This window comes from Perissodus microlepis, chromosome 5 (assembly GCF_051167445.1).
Source record: "Perissodus microlepis isolate ML-2025 ecotype Zambia chromosome 5, ASM5116744v1, whole genome shotgun sequence".
NCBI classification, from domain to species: domain Eukaryota; kingdom Metazoa; phylum Chordata; class Actinopteri; order Cichliformes; family Cichlidae; genus Perissodus; species Perissodus microlepis.
Window position 1 is genome coordinate 1,019,750 of NC_140465.1, and position 21,654 is coordinate 1,041,403.

General features: G+C 42.5%; 2 protein-coding genes across 3 annotated transcripts in view; one reads left to right on the forward strand and one right to left on the reverse strand.

Annotated features, from left to right (window-relative positions):
* LOC146386340 (receptor-type tyrosine-protein phosphatase gamma-like) overlaps window positions 1-21,654 on the reverse strand; it is a 362,095-nt gene that overhangs the window by 183,701 nt on the left and 156,740 nt on the right. The gene's annotated exons all lie outside the window — the stretch shown is intronic.
* The window catches only part of LOC146386342 (uncharacterized), a 33,616-nt gene continuing 22,062 nt past the window's right edge, over window positions 10,101-21,654 (forward strand). Inside the window, exon 1 of the mRNA XM_084927198.1 lies at window positions 10,101-10,168. Coding sequence (XP_084783324.1) covers window positions 10,101-10,168 — 68 coding nt within the window. The remainder of the gene's footprint in view (window positions 10,169-21,654) is intronic.

Genomic DNA, 21,654 nt, shown 5'->3' on the forward strand with positions numbered 1-21,654 from the left:
GTTAGGCTGGACAAAGCTAAAAATCAGGCTTTCATCAGATTTGTCTTATGTTTAAGTCATTTTTTGCTTATTTTCTGTCTGTTTGCGAGCTGACACAGTCTCTGAGGGGATGAGGTTTTGGGTGGGGGGGATAGCAGGAGGAGAGAAGCTGCAGAGAGGCGTGCAAGACTGCAACTCTGCTTCCTGGTCCCAACTCTGGGTACTCATATTTTGGGGGTTTAATAAATTTGGCCAGATTTCTAGAAATGAGAGCTGCTCCATCCAAAAGAACACCAGCTTTCCCCAAATAAGTTTTTCAATTATCTATAAAGCCCACATTGTTTTTGGACACCACTAAGGAGAACATGCGGCCAAACATGTCACTCCTGGTCCGATTGGGGAGGGTACCAGAGAAAACTACAGAGTTGGCAAAGTTACACACTCATTCAATATTGATTTTAGTGACCTCCAATTGACATAAACTGGGTGTTATTACTGCTTAATAATGGATTGCATTTATATAGCGCTTTTCAAGGCACCCAAAGCGCTTTACAATTCCACTATTCATTCACTCTCTCGAGGAAACAGCAACTGGAATAAAGAGTTAAAAGAGCAAACTATGTGGTCAGGTCCGTCATTCCCGTTGCAGAATCTTTGAAGAGAATATTCCATCCTTCCAGAGAAAGACTGACCAGATAGTCAGACTTTATAAGTTACAGGGACAGTTTCACAAAACACTCAACCTGTTATTATTTGGTATCCCACCTCAGTCACGTCAGTTTTTCTGATGACTACAATTACTCAATTCACTGAAAACAAACAACATTCCAGCTTTTTTTTCATGCTGTGTTTGTTAATACATGTTAAGTTAAATTCTCATATAGGGGCATACTGTCAGGTGCTGGGTCTTGAGGTTATTTAGGATGTGTGACCAATGTGTGGCCAATCAGATCACCGCTCCATCCTGCTCCTGCCCGCCTATAGGCAGAAGCTGAAACAGGAAGCTCCAACCATGAGGGCGGTGCACCGTTGGACGGACCAATCGGACGCGGACTGGGAAATGTTTCACATGGCTGCTAGGGACATTGATGAGTACACAGACTCAGTCTGCGGATTCATCAGGAAATGCGTGGAAGATGTCGTCCCATCCAGAACAGTTAAATCCTTCCCAAATCAAAAACCCTGGATTAACAGAGATGTTCGCACGGCGCTGGCGGCACCAAGCACCGCTTTTGCCTCCACGAACACATCGGACTACAAACACGCACATTACCAACTCCGGAAGACGATCAAAGCAGCCAAACGTGAGCACAGGGACAGGGTGGAGCAACAGTTTGACAACCCTCGGAGTATGTGGCAGGGACTAAACACAATCACAGACTTTAGAGGGAAACCCAGCACACCGCAGACCACGGCCTCCCTGTGTGAGGAGCTAAACGTATTCTACGCTAGATTCGACACAGCGAACACCACGAGACCGGACAGTGTGCGCACCGCAGATGACGTCAGCGTGCACACTGTGTCTGAGGAGGATGTGCGGAAATGCTTCAGGAAGGTGAACGCGCGCAAAGCTACTGGTCCGGACGGGATTCCCGGCCGAGTCCTCAAGTCATGCGCGGCTCAGCTGGCTGGAGTGTTTACACACATCTTCAACCTTTCCCTCTCCCTGTCTGTAGTCCCAGCCTGCTTCAAAATGGCCACCATCATCCCTGTACCCAAATTCTCCACCATCTCCTCACTGAACGACTGGCGACCTGTAGCCCTGACCCCCATCGTGAACAAATCCTTCGAGAAGCTGGTCAGGGACTTCATCTGCTCTGCACTACCCGACTCATTGGACCCTCTACAGTTCGCATACCGCCACAACAGGTCCACTGATGATGCCATAGCCCTGACACTACATACTGCCCTGTCACACCTGGAGAAGAGAGACACGTATGTGAGAATGCTGTTTGTAGATTACAGCTCAGCATTCAATACCATCGTTCCCTCGAAGCTGGACAGGAAACTGCAGGATCTAGGACTGAGCAGCTCCCTCTGCAGCTGGATCCTTAACTTCCTGTCTGACAGACGCCAAGTGGTCAGACTGGGCAGCATCACCTCATCCCCCATCACACTGAACACTGGTGCTCCACAGGGGTGTGTACTGAGCCCTCTCCTGTACTCACTCTACACCTACGACTGCACGGCCACTAGCAACTCCAACATCATTGTGAAGTTTGCGGACGACACTACAGTGGTGGGTCTTATCACCAACGGTGATGAGACGGCCTACAGGGAGGAGGTCAGCGCCCTGACCCACTGGTGTCAAGACAACCATCTCACCCTCAACGTCGCAAAGACAAAAGAGTTGATAGTGGACTTCCGTAGGTGCAGAGAAGTACACACCCCCATCACCATCAACGGCGCTGCTGTGGAGAGAGTGAGCAGCTTCCGCTTCCTTGGTGTACATCTGGCTGAGGATCTTACGTGGTCAGTACACACAAACAAAACAGTGAAGCAGGCGCAGCAGCGCCTCTTCTTTCTCAGGAGACTGAAAAGATTTGGCATGAGCCCCCCCATCCTCAGGACCTTCTATCGCTGTGCCATTGAGAGCATCCTCACTGGATGCATCACCACCTGGTACGGCAACAGCACCGCTTACAACCGCAAAGCTCTCCAGAGAGTAGTGCGGTGCTCTGAACGGATAATTGGAGGTGAGCTTCCCTCCCTCCAAGACATCTACAGGAAGTGGTGCCTGAGGAAAGCGGGAAGGATCATCAAGGACTCCAGTCACCCCAGCCATAAACTGTTCAGACTACTTCCATCAGGAAGGAGGTTCTGCAGCATCCGGTCCCGTACCAGCAGACTGAGAGACAGCTTTTTCCACCAGGCCATCAGACTGCTGAACACGTCATAGACACCTCAGCTTCACTACTGGAACTTCAACATTATGCACTACATACTGTACATTAATGCCACTGTTTTGCACATGTCTCAACCAACTCTGTATATTTTATTTTATTGTTTACTCTATTTAATTAATAATTAATTAAATATGTATACACACACACACACACACACGTAGAAAAACATATTTAGTATACACATCCAGTAATGCATATACTATTATATATTGTACATATATTTATTAGTCTCAGATTCCCATTCTTATATTTTGCTTGTTTTACGTTATTGTATTTTTGCACACCTCTGTTGCTTGTGAAGCTCGCACACAAGAATTTCACTCGCATGTACTGTACCAGTGTACCTGCACATGTGGTGTGACAATAAAAGTGATTTGATTTGAATTTGACATCTTCTGCAACATTGTGCAGATGTTTAGGTTCAAGTTTTTATAATTTAGTCTTGAGTTTAGTTCTTTCTATGTTTCTGAGCTCACTTGTCTCTTTTCTGGGAGATTTCTCGTGTCTTTGTCTCATCCCTGTGCCTTTTGTGAGAGTCTGTCACGTCATCTGTGTTTAGGTCTCCCTCACCCTCTGTGTGTGTGTCTCTCACTCCCCCACTCTCTGGCTCTTAGTTCAGCGAGCGGGGGAGTGTTTCATCTCCCTTATCTGTTCCCATGTTCTCCTCCTTGTGTTTCATTCTTGTGTCTTCAGTCTGGTGTGTTCCCATGCACCTCTCCTTGGATAAGGTTTCTATATCTTATCTTGATGCATACTCTATCATCCAGGAAAGTAGAGTTTTCAGTGGGAGAAACGTTTCATCACTCATCCAAGTGACTTCTTCAGTCTCAGCTGACTGCAGGTTTTCCCAATCTTATAAGCAGTACATTTGCATAATGACTGATACTAGCACCAGTGAATGAACAATGGGCTGTGAGGTCAGTTCCTTGATCATTAATATGCAAATTCTCATGACCACTGACCAAAGCCTATTTATCTGTATCTGTAGCGTCCTGATGACACCCAGTTTGTTCCAGTGGATGATGAGAGTCAAACCTTAGATACTGATCCGTATCTGTAGGTTTACGGCACACGTCAGCTTTGAGATGTCACACATTACTGATGGAAATCTCACAGTCTAAGAAGGCTAACCTGCCACTTTTCATATCCTCCCTGGTGAATTTGATGTGTCGGTCCACTGAATTAATGTGATCCATGAATCGTGGTACATCCTGAGATTTGATTTTCATCCGGGTGTCATCCACATACCTGAACCAATGACATGGGGGTGTTCCAGGGTAGGATAGCAAAGCCCTCTTTTCCACTTCTTCCATGTACAAATTGGCCACGATGGGTGAAACTGGGGAGCCCACGGCACACCCACGTTTCTGCCTGTAGAACTGACCCTTGTATGTGAAGTAGGTGGAATGAAGACACAGTTCCAAAAGCAAACACACTTGGTCAATGCTGAGAGCGGTCCTGTTGCTGAGGTTGGGGTCATCCTGTAATCTCTTACGGACTACCTCCAACGCTTCCGTGAATGGGATGCAAGTGAAGAGAAATGTAACGTCGTACGAGACCATGGTTTCATCTGCCTCCATAATGACATCTCTCACCTTCTCAACAAAGACCAGGGTGTTCTGGATGTGGTGTTCAGAGCTGCCTACCAACGGGTTGAGGATCGAAGCCAGAAATTTATAGGTGTTATAGGTGACTGAGTTGATCATACAGTCAGTCTTAAAGGTGCACCCTGTTTATGTATCTTTGGTAAACCATACAGGCTTGGTGTAGCTCCCCCTGGGTATAGCCTGTGGTATGAGGTCCGGTCAATAGGATTGTCTTGTTCTAACTGCTTCAGACAACCTATCACCCTCTTCCTGTAGCCACTTCCTGGGTCTCATTTCAGGGGCTCATAAGTATTTTCATCACTGAGTAGTGACAAACTTTTCTCATGATAGTCTTTCTGGATTAGCAATACTGTGCACCTACCCTTGTCAGCCGGAAGGATGATAATATTGTTGTCATCACTAAGTGATGTGAGTGCCTTCCTGTCCTCCATGGTGATGTTGGATGCTGGGGGCTTTGCATTGCTGAGACAGGCCGAAACTTTCGTCCGTAGTTGCTCTGCTTCCACTTCTGCAATATTGTTATTTTGAATTGCTGTTTCTGTGGCTGTGATCAGCTCCACTAGCGGGATTTCTCTCCGTGTCACAGCAAAATTGATGATGGTGTTTTTCTCTGTTTGGGTGAGCTGTCTGTCAGACAAATTCTTCACCCAATTGTCCACATCCTCTGTGTGGCATCCTTTTCTCTTCTGGCCACTGAGGACACTCTCTGTATTTTGCTGTGGTTTCCGACGTACAACAAGTAAGTCAAATTTCATTTGTTGCCTGGTCTTAGACTTCTCATGGTGTGGTGGACGAGCGTCTTCAGTGAATTCAAACACCTTATTAAGAGTATTCTCATCTAGAGCAGGGCGATATGACCAAAAATATTTATCACGATATACATTTCAAAATTAGCGTTAACGATATAACTGAAGATATAATTGACACTAGACAAAATACTTTACAACTCCACAACTTTATTAGTGCAAAAAAACCCATCAATGTATTTTCACTTAAACAAGCAGCTGTTTTTTATCTGCATTAAAGTTATATAAAAATTTAACAGTGCAAATGCAAATTCCTCGCTGACAGTTTAACCAAAAGGCATTTCCAGTGGAAACTGGCCGACATATCCTCAGCATAACCATGTATAACACCCACAAAACTTAAAAAAGGTTATACACACACAATACGGTAATATTATGTTGGAGCACAGTACGTATCACTCCGCGAGGCTCCGCCTACGATAGCCGTAACGCTCCGACAATCCATCAAGCGGTGCGGCTTCGTAGCTTAGCAAAGTCGTACTGAAACATTTGACAGATTTTCGAGCGCCGTGTACATAAAATCGCTTCGAGGTCAGTAAACACAACCAGAGTTCATACATAAGGCACACGGGATTATAAGGGGCTCTGTCGACTTTCAGAAAAATCAAAGGGTTGATTTTAAGTGTGACGTATTTTCCCAGAATACACAGTAACAACGACGCCCCGCTAGCATGCGCTACCAAAAATAGTGCTTTGTTGTGTATGTGACGGACGAAAGCTAAACCAGTTCCACACCACTGAAGCTGCAGCATTTTTACAAACCAGTTCTGATTCATCCATTTTATTCAACGATCCACTTTCACCCGTCTCATTCTCCATCGCCGCCATGCTTTTTTTTCCCGCCAAAACAAAGGCACTGCGCATGCACATTTTATCCATATTCTGTCGTGATATTTCATTTTCTTATCGTTGCCCAACATTATTACCGTGAACGGTATGATATGGCCCAGCCCTATTCTCATCTATAGCATTGTAAAACTCAGTCGGATCTGTTCCTCTTTAGATTTTAGAATGTTGATGGTAAAATTTGTTTGTCTCATCCCTTCATTGAGCAGCTGGTGCTTCTGGAAGATTTTAGTTGGTTGGAGGCCCCTAACTGAAGAGCTAATTTGCAGACTTTTAGGAGTAATCCTGTTTTGTCTGCACCTGAGGCTGAATTTCAGGTGGTTCCTGTAATCAGCCATCATAAGAGCTGTTTGCTCATACTGACGTACAAGCTTTAGCTTTAGCTGTCCAACTCTTCATGGTTGAGATGGTTTCTTGAATATCTGCCACTATGATGGCTACTGGATCCTGTTCAGGAGGGTTGCTGTGGTCTGCTCTCAGATCCACTAGCCACTGAGCATTGTTGCTATGGATTGCGTCCTCCTCCCATAAGCTCTTCCAGTATTGCTCCATCTGCAGTGTTGGTGGGCTGGTCTCACATTGTTTCCCTGCCACTGAGATTACACCTTGGATGATTTAGTGGAGTACAATTAGTTTATTCTCCTGACTTTTATCTTTCTGGTATACCTCTTCAAGCAGCTGGCCAAGGCTGTGGGTCATTGCTTGATAATTTATGCGCCCTCCGGAATGGGCAGCTTGCTATACTTCTGAGGAAACCTTTTGTCATAACACCTTTCAGTAACTCAAACAGTTGGCTTCCCTCCTTGCTGTCTTGGCCAATAGTCGCCTTCGCCATTGATGGCACTGCCCCACGTGACTTTTCATCCTGTAGCCTAGCATCTTGGTGAGCACCGCTGCGGTCATGTAGATCAGCTGATGGCAGCTGATTTGGTGATGGCAACCTCACTGAACTGCCCTCCAAAAATAATTCAGTTCAATTACATTCCATTAAATTCAATTCAGTTTTATATATATAATGCCAAATCACAACAACAGTTGCCTCAAGGTGCTTTATATTGTAAGATTGAGACCCTACAATAATGCAAGAAAACAGAGAAAACCCCAGAAATAATATGAAAGAGTATGAGGAGCTGAACAGCACCACACACTGACATGATTCAAGCTGCTGCCTAAAGAAACAAACTGCATTCCTAGAGCTTCTGTCAGCACACACACACACACACACACACACACACACACACACACACACACACACACACACACACACACACACACACACACACACACACACACGAAGTGCTTCTACCATATTCTGGGTAATTACAAGAGGTGTTGAACAAAAAGAGGATGACTAAAAAACACTGCAGCATGTTATTTATTGCTACCTTCACTCACACTTATGTAACTACAATAAAAGGAACACTCTATGATGGGAGGTGGCAGATGAGTTTACTATAAGACCAAATATGCACTCATTTATTGGAGCGCATCCTTGTTCTGCTAACTGAATAAAGCTCGTTTGTAAAAGAAGAGATTAAAAGACCTCCAGAGAGATGGATAGTGATACAGGCAGTTTATGTCAAACAGCTAACAGATCATCTGCAGAGGAATGGTTTATTTGAAGAGTTTCAGTCAGGTTTCAGAGCTCATCACAGCACAGAAACAGCTTTAGTGAAGGTTACAAATGATCTTCTTATGGCCTCTGACAGTGGACTCATCTCTGTGCTCGTCCTGCTAGACCTCAGTGCAGCGTTCGATACTGTTGACCATAATATCCTATTAGAGCGATTAGAACATGCTGTAGGTGTTACAGGTACTGCACTGCAGTGGTTTGTATCATATCTATCTAATAGACTCCAGTTTGTGCTTGTAAATGGAGAGTCCTCTTCACACACTGAGGTTAATTATGGAGTTCCACAGGGTTCAGTGCTAGGACCAATTCTGTTTACATTATACATGCTTCCCTTAGGCAGCATCATTAGAAGACATAGCATACATTTACACTGCTATGCAGATGACACCCAGCTCTATCTGTCCATGAAGCCAGATAACACACACCAATTAGTTAAACTGCAGGAATGTCTTAAAGACATAAAGACCTGGATGGCCGCTAACTTTCTGCTTCTTAATTCAGATAAAACTGAGGTTATTGTACTCGGCCCTGAAAATCTTAGAAATATGGTATCTAACCAGATTCATACTCTGGATGGCATTACCTTGGCCTCCAGTAACGCTGTGAGGAACCTTGGAGTCATTTTTGACCAGGACATGTCCTTCAACGCACATATTAAACAAATATGTAAGACTGCTTTCTTCCATTTGTGCAACATCTCTAAAATTAGAAATATCCTGTCTCAGAGTGACGCTGAAAAACTAGTTCATGCATTTATTACTTCCAGGCTGGACGACTGTAATTCATTATTATTAGGATGTCCAAAAAACTCACTGAAAAGCCTTCAGCTAATCCAAAATGCTGCAGCAAGAGTCCTGACAGGGACTAGAAGGAGAGAGCATATTTCTCCTGTTTTGGCTTCCCTTCATTGGCTTCCTGTTAAGTTCAGAATTGAATTCAAAATCCTGCTCCTCACATACAAGGTCTTAAATAATCAGGCCCCATCTTATCTTAATGACCTTGTAGTACCATATCACCCTATTAGAGCACTTCGCTCTCGCTCTGCAGGCCTACTTGTTGTTCCTAGAGTATTTAAAAGTAGAATGGGAGGCAGAGCCTTCAGTTTTCAGGCCCCTCTTCTGTGGAACCAGCTTCCAGTTTGGATTCGGGAGACAGAAACTATCTCTACTTTTAAGATTAGGCTTAAAACTTTCCTTTTTGCTAAAGCATATAGTTAGGGCTGGACCAGGTGACCCTGAATCCTCCCTTAGTTATGCTGCAATAGACGTAGGCTGCCGGGGGATTCCCATGATGCATTGAGTTTTTCCTTTCCAGTCACCTTTTTCACTCACTATGTATTAATAACAGATATGATTCAATGCAGAGAGGTCTATTAACCTCTGTCTCTCTTCCACAGCATGTCTTTTATCCTGTCTTCCTTCTCTCACCCCAACCGGTCGCAGCAGATGGCCCCGCCCCTCCCTGAGCCTGGTTCTGCCGGAGGTTTCTTCCTGTTAAAAGGGAGTTTTTCCTTCCCACTGTCGCCAAAGTGCTTGCTCATAGGGGGTCATATGATTGTTGGGTTTTTCTCTGTATCTATGAAGCGTCTTGAGGCGACTTTTGTTGTGATTTGGCGCTATATAAATAAAATTGAATTGAATTGAATTGAATTATGATCGTAGCAGCTAAGATTAACAGCCATATGGCTCAATACTGAGCGGGGCACAGATATAACACGAGAGCGGCAAAACACCAGCTACTGCTAGTCAGCGCAGTCCATAGTACTACGATCTACAGCAATGACATTGAAATGTCATTTGAACTGGAAAAGTGTAGTTAGATGGTAACAAAGAAATTGAAGGTAGTCAGAACTGAGGGGACTGCACTACCAAAAGGCAACATTGCAGACACTTAGGGTAGCTACAAGAACCTGGAAATCCCATAGGCAAATGGGAACCATGAAGAGGCCGCTAAGAAAGACGCAACCACCAAATACTTGCAGCGGGTAAGGCAGGTTCTAAGGAGTCAGATTGATTTGGAAGAACAAGATCCAGGCAATAAACACCTATGCCCTGCTGGTGATCAGATACTAATCAATACAGGGACAACCTCAAGATCCATAGAGGCTTCAATCTACCACACCAGGTAAAACCCCAGATGCAGGCTGTTTAAAAGATGAACTTGAGACAATCCAACAAATAACACCATGGTGAAAGATGCTAGCAAGCAGGGCATATGCCATAACTGAGAGACTGAAACAGGATACAGAAACATCAGGACTTCCAGGCGATACTTGGCACAAAAGTCAAAAGTTAAGATGCTGTGGGACTAGGACACGATACAGATGGTAAAACTGGGCATAGATGACCACGAGAAGATTGTGAAATACCAAGGACTGAGAGAGGAGCTAGAGTAAATGCTGAGGGTGAAGGCAACAGTGGTTTCCATGGTAACTGGAGCATTGAGGGGAGTGCCCCTCCCCTCAAAGACACACTATGGAAGAGAGCCAAAGATGATAATAACAAATGGCGGGCACGCTCTGTTTTGCGTAGCTATTTTTAAATCCCGGTAGCACTGCAACCACGTAAGCTAGCGCAAAAATTGATTTTGCATATGAAACCGGAGTAGATGTACTTACATCTTATGCCATCAGCTTGTCCTAGGTCACAGTTTCCTTCCACATATAGCTTTGCAAAAACTGCATAAAAAGCGCTTGCAGCAACAAAAACATAATATTACAGAAACACGCTTTGCCGATCTGATCAGTTGTTCATAACACTTCCTAAGTTGGAATAGACATCAGCGCGAACTTTCGCATGTCCGCCATGACCTGCCCAAAACCGGAAGTGACGTCATTTTCGCGGAAATGTAGTTTTTTACCATCAGGGCCTCATGAGCCTATACTGGTGTTTTTAAAAGTTATCTTTGACTTTATGACTTTCTGTGTCGTTTCTGGGATGCTTTGGACTCATATTGCACTGCTGGAAATAGTTTATTTTGATGCATATGCTGCTTTTTTGCAAATTTGCACTATAATATTTATTTTCGTTTTTCCTGCAGTATATAAAAATTGGTGTATTTCAAAAATAAAACTATGAAGACACTCAAAATAAATTTCCTGTGGTGGGAAACTATTTTGTGCAACTTTTTTGTATTTACAGTTTTGAGGGATAAGCCTCTTAAATTTATGGGGGTGGCTGTAGCTCAGATGGCAGAGCAGGTCAGCCACTAATCAGAAAGTCGGTGGTTCGATCCCAGGCTGCCTCCTGGCTGCATGCCAAATATCCTTGGGCAAGATACTAACCCCATGTTTGCCTACTGGTGGTGGTCAGAGGGCCCGGTGGCGCCAGTGTCCGGCAGCCTCGCCTCTGTCAGTGCGCCCCAGGGCAGCTATGGCTACAGTGTAGCTTGCCATCGCCAGTGCGTGAATGTGTGTGTGAATGGGTGAATGACTGAATGTAGTGTGAAGCGCTTTGGGGTCCTTAGGGACTAGAAAAGCGCTATACAAATGCAGGCCATTTACCATTTACCATTTAAATTTCTCTAGAAATATATGTTAAAAAAACAAAAACGATTTTCAATTTTTTTGTAGTTTATTGCACTTTTTTGCAATTTATGTAATTACTATGCACTTAATGCATACATATTATTAAAATCGGGGCTATAATGGTTGTATTGATGTACAGAAACTTGAAATGCTCCCAAAAATGGCACTACAGCATGTAAAAGTATAATATAAGCTCTGGCGGACTTGGTTCTATGGTAGGTCTTAAAGGGTTAAATGCAGAGTGATGTATAAACACACAGTGAGGGAAAAAGGTGAGTGAAGTAGAAACACTCAGTTATGCTACAACAGATCGAAGCTGCTGTGGGCTTCCTGAGATACACTAAGGGAAGACTCAGGATCCTATGCTTTATCAAAAAGTAAAATTTTAAATGTAATCATAAAAATAGAGATGGTGTCTGTCTCCCAAAGGTGTACCTCAGGGGTCCATTCTAGGCCCCCTGCTGTTTATTCTGTATTTGCTCCCTCTGGGCGCTGTGCTGCGCAAACATAACGTGTCCTTCCACTCCTTTGCTGATGACATTCAGATCTACCTCCCTCTGAGGTTAGACTGTAAGGACTCTCTGCAGCCGTTATTCTCCTGTCTGTCTGACATTAAGACTTGGATGGCTCTTAACTTTCTACATCTAAATGAAAGTAAAACTGAAGTCATTGTGTTTGGGCTTCCTAAAGACCCCAGCCTTTCCTTTGATTTTATGGGACCCCTAACTTCCGAATGTACTTCCTCCATTAAGCGCCTCGGTGTTACTTTTGACAGTGCTTTTAAATTTGATAAACAAATCAGCTCCGTAGTCAAGGGATCTTTTTATCATCTACGGATTTTAGCTAAAGTCAAGTCCTACCTGTGCAGGAACAATCTAGAAAGGGTGGTCCATGCTTTTATTACTTCACGGCTGGACTACTGTAACTCCCTTTATGCTGGTTTAGGTCGTTCCTTTCTGCATCGCCTCCAACTGGTGCAGAACGCTGCTTCCAAAAAGAGAGACCACATCACTCCGGTCCTCTGCTCTCTCCACTGGCTCCCAGTTGCTTTTAGGATTGATTTTAAAATTTTACTGCTGGTTTTTAAGGTTCTTAACGGTACTGCACCTCCTTACCTGGCAGAGCTTCTTAGCATTTACCGCCCCAGGAGATCTTTGAGGTCAGCAGACCTGATGCTTTTAGATGTTCCCAGGTACAGATTAAAGACTAGAGGAGAGAGGGCTTTTGCTGTGGCTGCACCCAGACTGTGGAACAGTTTACCTCCTCACATCCGACTCTCCACAAGCCTAGGAACTTTTAAAACTGCTCTTAAAACTCACCTCTTCTCATTGGCTTTTAGCAAGGTTTAACTTATTGTTTTAACTTATTGTTTTATCAGTGAGGTGTTTTATGTACTTGTGTTTTATTGTATTTTATATTTGTATTTTATTGTACAGCACTTTGGTCAGCCTTGGTTGTTTTTAAATGTGCTTTATAAATAAACTTGACTTGACTTGACTTGACCAAATCCTAACTGGGAAAATGGTTCCACAGAAGAAGGGCCTGAACGCTGAAGACTTTATCTCCCATTCTACAGGGTGGGCCATTTATATGGATACACCGTAATAACATGGGAATGGTTGGTGATATTAAAGTCCTGTTTGTGGCACATTAGTATATGTGAGGGGGCAAACTCCTCAAGATGGGTGGTGACCATGGTGGCCATTTAGAAGTCGGCCATCTTGGATACAACTTTTGTTTTTTCAATAGGAAGAGGGCCATGTGACACATCAACCTTATTGGTAATGTCACAAGAAAAACAATGGTGTGCTTGGTTTCAACGTAACTTTATTCTTTCATGAGTTATTTACAAGTTTCTCTTTGTTCACAGCCATTGACATGTCGAAGAGGTTAACACGTGAGGAGCGGATCGAAATTGTGTTGATATCTGGTGAACGCAGTAACCGGGTCATTGCAGCAGATTTCAATGCAAGACACCCTACGAGACCACCCATCTCCCATGCTACAGTTAGCAAACTGCTTGCTAAGTTTGGTGAAACTGGTTCAGTGTTGGATTTGCCAAAATGTGGACGCAAGAAAACTGTCACTAATGAAGAAACATCAGTGGCTGTCCTAGCTTCATTCAGCAAGAGCCCACAGCGTAGCACTCGCCGCATGTCACTGGAGAGCGGCATTAGTCGAACATCCCTTCGGCGGATATTAGCTACTCACAAATGGCACCCTTACAAACTCCAGCTACTGCAGCATCTCAATGAGGACGACCCAGATCAGCGCACAGAATTTGCAGAATGGGCAAAACAAAAATTGGAACAGGACCCTCAGTTCACACAGAAGATTTTGTTCAGTGATGAGGCAAACTTTTATGTGAATGGTGAAGTTAACAAACAAAACCACCGCTATTGGTCTGATGCTAACCCACATTGGATGGATCCCTCCAAGACTGTTGGAACAACAAAATTGATGGTTTGGTGTGGTATATGGGGCACAACGATAGTGGGTCCATTCTTCATCAATGGAAACCTCAAGGCCACTGGATATTTGAAATTCCTACACGATGATGTGTTTCCCTCTTTATGCACTGAAGCTGGCACGTTCCCTGAGTTTTTCCAGCAAGATGGTGCACCACCACATTATGGGTGCCAGGTCCGAGCATTCCTAGGCTACGTCCACACGTACACGGGTATTTTTGAAAACGGAGATTTTCCGTTTTTCGTTTTAAAAAATAATCCCGTCCACACGTAAAGGCAGAAATGAAGGAAAACGCTGCTAGGAACATGCAAAAGCAACAGGTGGCGATATATTCCTAACCGTGCAGAAATGTTGGCCAATCAGAAGTCTAGAAGCCTTGGTGGGAAAAAGTAAACAAAGCTGGGGCATAGAAGCAGAACCGAGTCGTATGTGTGGAGAGACAGTAACTGTGTGTGTATATGTAAGCATTTAAACACTGCAGAGAGTACAATTAACAGTAATAGTATTGTAGAAATTCATTTCACCGAAACAATAACGTGGCGCACAGTGTGATGTCAAAAGATGCGCACACCTTTGACGCTGCGTTTTCTGCGTTTTCTGCGTTTTTCTAGTCCACACGTAAATGCAAAAACAGAGTTTTCAAAAATATCCACCTTGGCCGGAGTTTTTAAAAATCTCAGTTTTCTCGTGTGGACGAAAGGTGCAAACGCATGGAAAAATCTGCGTTTTCAAAAATACCCGGGTACGTGTGGACGTAGCCCTAGATGAACAGTTTCCTGGAAAGTGGATTGGTCGTCGTGGGCCAGTTGAATGGCCCCCAAGGTCTCCCGATCTGACCCCCTTAGACTTTTATCTTTAGGGTCATCTGAAGGCAATTGTCTATGGTGTGAAGATACGAGATGTGCAGCACCTGAAACTATGGATACTGGATGCCTGTGCTGGCATTTCTCCTGCGGTGTTGCTATCACTGTGTTAATATCACCAACCATTCCCATTTTATTATGGTGTATCCATATAAATGGCCCACCCTGTACTTTTATATTTAAAAGTACAGGGTGGGCCAGACAATAGTTCCCAGACTATTGTCTGGGAACCACAAGTAAACCAGTGGTCTGAGAGAAAAGTGCTCTATTGGGGTGGTAGAGTGCTATGAGGTCTTCAATATTATTCAAGACGTAAGTATGTAAAGAAAATATTTTTAAATTAGATTCTATAGATTTGATAAATGAAACCATCATTGAAGAACAGTGAGAGAAAGTCAACAGAACATAGAAAAAGAGAGAGCGTCCAGCTACTTCTCCTTCGCCTGCTGGAATTATTAATGAGCATAGTTGAGCTCATTTCTCTTTAATGTAACAGATTGGGTTCTGAGAAGACAAAGGGAGGTACAATTCCCAAGAAGGGACAGAGCTGACAAAGAGAAAAAGAGTCCTCCTACAAAGACCCATTCAGCTGCAGATACTCTTTGCTCTGTACTATTTACAACAGAAAACACATCCAACTACAAGCTTTTTAAGTCCAGGAATGTATGTGTCCAGTGTATGTTTAGCCTAGCCTAGCTTATCACAACAAAAGGAATGAGGTGGAAACTAGTGATGGGAATTCCGGCTCTTTTTAGAGAACCGGCTCTTTCGGCTCCCAGCTCTTCAGGTTGTCTTGTTCCTTTAATCAATTTATTATCAACAACAATATAAAATTATGCACAAAATGAATTACTAATGTAAAAAATGTTTTTTTAAAAATTTATATATGTTTATATATAAATATGCTTTTATTCACTCCACATAAAATTTAAAAAAGAAATTATAAAATACAAAAACCAACTATTTACATTTCTACTTTTAACTATTTCAATTTTCAGCTTTTTCCTTTTAAACAAATTTAAATTGAAACAACAGAAAACACTGCAAACCACAACACAATAAAATCTAAATTAAAATGCAAAACAAAAAGATCCGTCTCTAAGAGCCGTTTCGTTTGTGACCGACACATCACTAGCGGAAACTGCCAACCTGAAGTCTAAACTTATGGAATATTTTATTCTTTCAGTCTGTTGCTGTCTCCTCTGAGTTTCTCATTAAGTGTTCGGTGTTCTTGTGTTCCCATTTTATTTTGGTAGCCTTTTGTATTTTATTTGACTTTTCTTGCCTCGTCTCTGATTTGTCTTTGTCGTATCATTCTCTGAAGTCGGCCTGTTAGTTCTTGGCTCATTCTTAGTGTTTTCCTGGTATTCCTGATATTAATAAACAACTTAAAGTAAAATACATAAAAAACTAAAATGACTAAACTTTACCAAAAACCGTTTTTGAAAGATAACAAGCTGAGCAATTATAGTCAACCCAAGGTAGCTAGATACAAGAATGCAATTTCTGCATTTTGGCTGTTTGGTGTGATTCATTTTATCCATTCAAAACAGTTACCGACTCAGGTGGAGAGAGCAAGCTCATGGCATCCTAATAATAATACATAGAGCTGTTTTCAGTATACTAGGATTCTACTAGGCTTGTTTTCAGCCCATTTCGAGGATGGGCTAGGCTATCATCTCAATTATCACCACGTCCTCTCTGCCCATGGAACTCAAGCACAGCAACACTCGGACTGTTTCCCTAGATGCACTCATTCACTTGTGTACAAATGAAAGCACAGCAAAGTCCCTGTCTTGTACAGCCTGAGCACATTGATTTGGTAGTTTCAGTCTGAAAACAGAATAAAGTAATATTTTATTCCAGCATTCCACAAACAAACAATTTACCATTAAGTAACAACTGACAATAACAAAGAAAAATAACTAACAGTAACAAAATTATACCCTGAGAGTGACAGATTTATCGCATTAAAGCTGTAACTCAGTTACTGATGGGAGAAGAAAGAGTGTCTGAACAACCTATGTAAGCATTTCTGAGATGACATGAAGAAGTTAATCTGCTTTAAAAGACAATGTTTGTTTTAGAAGGAAAGAAGGAAGGTGGGCTGATTGTTGCACAAACGCATGACAAGTGACGAGGAGACTTTTAGTTATTTCAGGTGCGATCATTTCAACTTTGTCACTAACTTTTATAATGTAGCAAGTTTATAGCTTTAAACCCAAGACAATCATTAAAATATATTGTAGGTGTCCTTGAAAGGATGAACACATTTTTAATGCAGTCATTCACACACTGGTGTTTTATTTATTTCAAACTGCTTTCTTAAATGACAGTATGGGCAGTCTTTGCACACAGTGTTCATGCAACAACGCTAAAATGTAAAAGGCTGCAGCGGTTTATATCCGTGTACACTCACAGGTTTGAGGCGTGTGTGTGTGAATAGACAGAGAGAAACTGATAAACTGGAGGTGCCTATGAAACAAAGAAATAAGGATTTCTTTTTTGTTTTCCTTTAATATGACATAAGACTCTATTTTCCATCGCTGTGGTCTGTGAGTTTTCTAATGTCTAGACCCACGTGTAGTATTCTCTAGGGCACTGCGGTTACATAAGACGTTTCCAGGCACAGTTAGGGGCTTCCACTTCTGCCTGCTTATGCAATATAGTTTTAGGAGCTGCGTGTACAGATAGCTGGAGTTAGTCCAGGCATTACTCCTAACACATACAAACAATTTAATCTGCTGTCCTCACAGCAGCATCTCATAAATCATCCAAGACCCAAGTGGCCCACTTTGCATTTACAGCATCAGTTCTGCAGTGGCTGTCTCTCCTTGCCATGTTATGTTTCGTGGATTCTGATGACAAAGTGCTCTACTAAAAGTCAAAACGCCTGAAGAGACTTGGTTGTGTGATCAGAGATTCAGGCCTCCTCTCTGTCTGCTGAGCGCCCTGTCCCCATAAATTCACTTCCCTGTCAGGCCCTCCTCCTCAGCGGCCTCTCTGATTATCCAACTTCAGGGAGATCTGATGTTTTTAATTCATTGTCTTCAAATGAACTGGTCGAATCATAGAGGAGAGGTTAGAGATGAGCTATGAAAACTTTGGTGGCAATGTGAAACTTGCCATGCCTGTTGGAGGCAGATGTAAAACACATTGATAGCATTCAACTGAAAGTATTTCTTCGTAATAGATACATTCAAATATATAATAAAAATGTGATAGAAATGTCATCTGCATTTAATCAAAAGACATAATAATAATAATAATAATAATAATAATAATAATAATAATAATAATGAATCATATGTGCATTCCAGGACAGCAATATCAACTCAAGTTATTGTCTGGAAGCAATGTTGTGAAGCAACACTATCTGTCACACTCAGCAATAACAACCCATCATCTGTGGTAAACAACCCAATACTTTTTCAAGGCAATCGTCATCCAGCCAGTCGGCTTATATACCAGGATGGCAGGGTGGGGGACTGCAGCAGCTCAACCTGCTGAAGAGAAACTGAGTTAAAAAAAGGGGTCCACTTTATTTGAGACTCATTATCCCATATACGATATTATTATCATATAAGGCCTAATCCCTGATTAATGCTAATCAGATTCCTTGCCACTGAATATCAGGACTGGCAGGTCCACCACTGGCACACGTGAAAGGGTCTGAAGAAGCAGAAAACATTCTGCTGCCTGTAATGTCGTTCAGAAAGGTTTCATCACTCACTGGCTTCTTCAGTCTTCACTAACTACAGGTTTCTCTAACATTATAACGAGCACAACTGACTAATGAGGGAGGTGCAATTCTCAGGATGTATCACAAGCACATCAAGTTAACCAGCGAGGATACGAGAAACACAGGCCAGCACTCCTGGACTGTGAAATTGCCATGAGTATTGGAGGTTGTTTGAAAATCATTGTGTACAATGCATATAGATCAGTATTTAACATTTGTCTTTCATCATACACAAGACCAAAAACTGAGTGTGGTCAGGACTAGGGATGGGTACCGGTATCCGGTGCCATTATGGCAGAGCTACAGATTAAAAACGCCCAAGGCGAAGCGGCGAAGCGGTCAAAAGTCTGACTGTACTTCACAGCAAAAGATGCAAACTCAGCAGCCTGTAACAAGTGCTTTAAGCTGATACTGTGCAAAGGAGGTAACTCCTCGAATCTGATGAAACACCTGGCGACGTATAGCATTTTGTTAAAAGCCGAGAAATGCACCGTATTTGATAGCTTGCTGCGAGACCTCACACCGTGCACATCTACTGCGGGTGTGGTGCGTATTATCGGACGCGGAGTTAGCAACAACCCCCAAGAACCCGAAGAGGAGAGTCTTAGCCCCTAGCCCTGCCAGTGTAGCAGAAATGATGAGGATGATGATGCAGCAGCAGCCGTTCTTCTCTGCGTGAGTAGCTTAATGTTGTTCATGTGTAATTTACGTTGAGGAGGCTAACCACGTTATTAAATTAATGCATGTAAGGTGAACTAGCAAACAGTGTTGTAGTTACATGCGGCTGTCTTCTTGTTTGATGGCAGATGCTCCCTTCACCCTGGCCAAAAAGGCTAAAATGACCAAAGAAAAAGTGGAAAACAGCTAAACATGAGAGGTTTTTGGACCAATTTTGTGTTCTCCATTCTTTATGCACCGGTTCAAGCACCATTTAAGCACCGGCACCGTTTCAAAAGTACCGGTTTGGCACCAGTATCGGACATAACCTAAACAATACCCATCTCTAGTCAGGACACTACACATGTTCGAGGGAGAAGTCAAACAGAAATGGCCAAGATGGACTCTTTAGAGCATATCATCACGTTACAATGCTGTGATTGGAGCTGTTCTCCAACTCTCTGTGAATGGTACCCATTGTTATGACAATTTGCAAATTAACAATCCTAAACTGAGCTCACAGCTCGCTGTTAGTCAGTAGTACTAGTGGTCATTACACAGCTTACAGTTAAAACCTGCATCATTTGGATGAGTGACCAAACGTTTCTCCCTCTGAAAATCCAACATCCAGATGAGGAGAATTGTTATGGCTTTGTCTTCTTTTATCTCATAAAGCTTGAATAAGACTAGTAAGTCAGTAGGAAAAAAGAATACAATTTAAATACTCTTCTACTCTTCTGGAGCCTTTGCAGCAGTCTGTTATCTAGATAGAGATGCAGTCTCGGGTGGATGTTCATGACTGTACTCGGTTTGCACCTTGTTATGAACCCAGATTAGCAAGGTGCTAGTGTAGTTTTAATCCTACACATATATCCAAGTTTGGATTACGACCTAGATGTGAAATTAAAAAATCACAGCAGGCGGTCTAAGCATTGTGATGTTATACCAGTCCACAGCCATCATTAACACAAAGCAAATAGTATTGAAAACTCTCTCTCCTATAAAAATACTGAGAGTAAACAAGCAGAGGTTGACTTTATCTAAATATGACATGAACTTTATATGACCAAGTGGCACTGGTCATATAAACACTGAACAATTACAACTTCTCACTGTCAGCTGTAGCATGACATTTTGCAGTCCTTGATCACTTATCATACATGTATCTTTCCCCATCCAACATATACGCAAATACAAAGAGTCTGAAGGTTTTATAAAAGAACTTTAACTCCCACTGCAAAGGAAAAATGTGCATAGCCAGCACGAGTTGTCCTGCTGCACAAAGACTGAGAGAAGAAAAACACATCATATCTTTATACTTAACACTATTAGTATATAACAGCACAGAGATTGTTATTACTATTATTAATAGTAACAATAAAAAAGTAAGTAAAAGTAATCTCATGGAAGTCAAAAGCTCTTTATTTAGGAGAGACCTGTGTACAAAAACCATGGACAGCAAGATAATAACATAACATATCATACATGATCAGAAATTAAGAAAAACATGTGCAAGAGTAGTTACAGATAAATACACTTTAAAATACATTTTAAATTTAATAGTACCAGAAAAATATTTAAATCCAGTTTCTCCAAGCTCAGTGTGAGTAAGAGCTACAACCAATGTTAAAATGCCCTACGTCCTGGGGTTTTAATTATCAAGTTTACATTCAGTCACGGTTCAAAGATAAGTATGCAAGCTTTGCAGCAGAGCTCTGCCCTCACACACTCAGATTGTGTTATGCTGCTCCCAGCATACATACCTATAGTAAGACGCTGTAAACTAGTTTATAAATAGGTGAAAACGTGGCCAGCAGGATCCTTCACCACTTTTCAAGAGTGTTTCAAGCATTTTGGCACATGTTCAGGCAGGCTGCTACCTGCGGCAGTGGCACAGACTTAGAGGAGCTACATCACCAAATGCACTGTCTCTAAAACTGTCTCAGCCCAGCAAGAAGCCATGGTTAGGTAAAACTGCTGTGGACTCTGCTTGGTAGTTTTACAGTTTTTCACGATTGCTTAAACACATTTCTTGAAACTATGCCTCGTATTCTCAAAACAGTAAACACACATCCATAACGTCTCACCCAATTTCCCAAACATCATATTTTCAAGTCAAAATGAAGCTCTAAACTCAAAACCATTCACTCTTGCTGGAAAACCAAACTTTGCCCACAGAGTCAAAGGAGCTTGCAAAGAAAGCTTGCCCACAGACATCACACACAAGGCCTCAAAAACATATGTGTGTAGGACAACAGTCTGCACACATTGGTGCAATAAATTGAAAACAATATTTCCAAAACTGGCAAGTTATGTTGCTTTTGGTTCTTCCCCTCAAAAACCTTTTCACATGATGAACACAAAAGACGCAACCAATCTACATACAGTGGCACATTTTTCTTCATGGATCATACAGTACACACACACACCAAAAACATTATTCCACCTCAGTATCCTGTCTGTGTTCTGGGTCAGGCCAGAGAATCCTGGCCCTAGCCAGGCAGCGCGGGTAAAATCCTCTTACATGCCTGTTCCACCCCTGGCATGCATCTACCGATATGTCTAGGCAGGCTTCTTGGCCTGGAGGAGGTGAACACGTCTGCCCTATGTCTGTCCTAAC